Here is a 2,337-nt window from a genome sequence, read left to right on the forward strand (position 1 = left end):
GCACACCCCCCTTCAGAGTCAAGAACCAATCAAATGTTGTGAACACAAGCGACCTGAAAGCGCGATTCACAACGCTGCGATCGCTATCGCGTCCCATGTGTCGGGTTTCACCCTGGCTGCGATGACAGCCGTTAATCGCTGTAGTTTGTCGCTCCCCGTGTGTCGAGCCGTTTAAGGTGTGGCTCACCTCCTGTTTACAAGCGTGCGCGCTCCCGACTCTGGGCCCTGCTGTGGGGGAGGAGCTTAGGAAGGGGAGCTGAGAGCAGGGGGAGGGTCTAGAAGGTGGTATCTGTTCAAAATTTTTCTAAGTTTTTGGGTTTTCAAGAAACTACATAAAGCAGCTTTGAGGAAGGTTTACAGGAGACAGAAGTTTTGACAGAAATGTTCTAGTTGTCTTCCACTTTGATAACTTTGATCTGAAAATGAACGAACATCCAGAAGTTAACCTGTCTTTTTGTTCTGTTTCCTCGTTTTTACTACAAATAAACTGAAATGTTTTTTTTTTTTTTCACGCGGGTTATTATGGGCTGGGAGTGACAGCAGAGCCAGGAGGCCGAGCTGTCTTCTGATTGGTCGGGAGGACTTTTCAGGCCCCCCTTGTTTCCAGCTCTGCTCCTGCAGAGATCTTTACCTCCAAGAGTCCAGGAGGAGCGGGTCCTGCTGCACGGCTTCTCTGAGTTCCTCCTCCGGTTCGGTTCGGTTCGGTTCGGTTCGGTTCAACATGAGGTCTGAGTGGGTGTGCAGGGTGGTCCGGCTGGCTGTGACCGCGGCGCTGCTGTCAGCCTGCGGGGCAGCAGAGTACGTGGACCCGTGGGATTTCGACCACTACACCGGGGGGCGCAGCAGCTACGGGAGGCAGCCTCAGTGCGTGGACATCCCGCTGGACCTGCGGCTCTGCTACGGAGTGGGCTACAGCAGGATGCTGCTGCCGAACCTGCTGGAGCACGAGACGATGGACGAGGTGAAGCAGCAGGCCAGCAGCTGGGTCCCGCTGGTGCACAAGAACTGCCACCCGGACACGCAGATCTTCCTGTGCGCGCTCTTCGCCCCGGTGTGTTTGGACCGGCCCATCTACCCGTGCCGCTGGCTCTGCGAGGCGGTCCGGGACGGCTGCATCCCCATCATGCAGGTGTTCGGCTACCCCTGGCCCGAGATGCTCACCTGCGACAAGTTTCCCCAGGGGGAAGTCTGCATCTCCATGTCAGCGGCCAACGGCACGGAGGGCACGCCCACAGGTGAGCCGGTGTGCGCGCGCGTGCGTGTGGTAGTGCAGTTTATATAAACGCATCATTTCCAACATATTATCTCGTTGGCTCCTGTGGTCCAAAGCCAGAAGCTCCTTCTCTGTTCAGTTCTTAAAGAGGTCCAGTCTGTAGATCTGGTCCAGGATCAGTCCTGAGTCCGGCAGTGGTTCTGGATATAAAGCATAACATCTGCTCAGAGGCAGGTCAGGATGGAAAACATTTAAAGACTGATTCTTGAGTTTTACTGAAGACATTTTCCTCATGAATGATATAAAAAAAAACAGAAAAAAAGAAGAAAATCCCACCTTCCCACAGTGAAAACAAGTTTCTGGCTTCATCTTGACAGAAAAATCAAATTCTTCAAACATTTTASATTTGTATTTGTTAAATGTATTGTATAAGTCTGTCCAACACTGAACATTTAATTAAGACAACTAAAAATGTTCTCCGACACATCTTCTGTTTGTTAGAATAAATGTCTGAATGATTTAATGACAGTAGATCTGAACTTTGTTATTGTTTTACAGCATTTTAAACACAACATGGTGCCTTTTCTCCTGATATAAGAAAAGCATCATGTCAGAAAAGGAGCAGACTGTTAGTAAAACTTTATTTTAAAATCATTTAGTGAAAAGTTCAGAGCTGAACCAACAGGAAGCAGCTCATCAAACATCCAAAAAACAACCTCTTTCAATGTAAATATTATTCAGGTTTGTGGATTTAAAGTTACTAAAACTACTCATTTAGTCGTCATTTTGCATTTTTACGCTGGTTTCATGAAAATCCTGTTTTCTCTGTTGTTTCTGAACTTGGTCAGTAAAAGATTTCAACTAAAAATGAGTTTGTCGAGCTGCTTGTTGAACCGACGTCTCAGTTGTAAAGTGTATTGAATCATTTAAATAATCAGATTTTATTTCAGAGCTAGTCTGTTTCATTAGAATCTGCTGGGATGAGAATGTAAAACAAGTCAACCTGAGTTAAACCTGAGCTGGCTGCCAGCTGATAAAGAAAGCAGGCCTTTTGTTTCCGTGTTAAAATCAACCCAGTTGTGATTAAATGGGTTGTTGTTTCAGGCCTGGTGGGTGGGTGGGGG

At 47.5% G+C, this 2,337-nt stretch overlaps 1 protein-coding gene across 1 annotated transcript in view; it reads left to right on the forward strand.

Annotated features, from left to right (window-relative positions):
• The first annotated feature begins 554 nt into the window (after positions 1-554).
• Positions 555-2,337, forward strand: part of LOC106531582 (secreted frizzled-related protein 1) — a 17,902-nt gene continuing 16,119 nt past the window's right edge. Inside the window, exon 1 of the mRNA XM_014027486.1 lies at positions 555-1,235. Coding sequence (XP_013882940.1) covers positions 722-1,235 — 514 coding nt within the window. The 5' untranslated portion in view covers positions 555-721. The remainder of the gene's footprint in view (positions 1,236-2,337) is intronic.

The sequence above is a fragment of the Austrofundulus limnaeus genome, unplaced genomic scaffold, assembly GCF_001266775.1.
Source record: "Austrofundulus limnaeus strain Quisiro unplaced genomic scaffold, Austrofundulus_limnaeus-1.0 Scaffold652, whole genome shotgun sequence".
In the NCBI taxonomy this organism is placed as follows: Eukaryota; Metazoa; Chordata; class Actinopteri; order Cyprinodontiformes; family Rivulidae; genus Austrofundulus; species Austrofundulus limnaeus.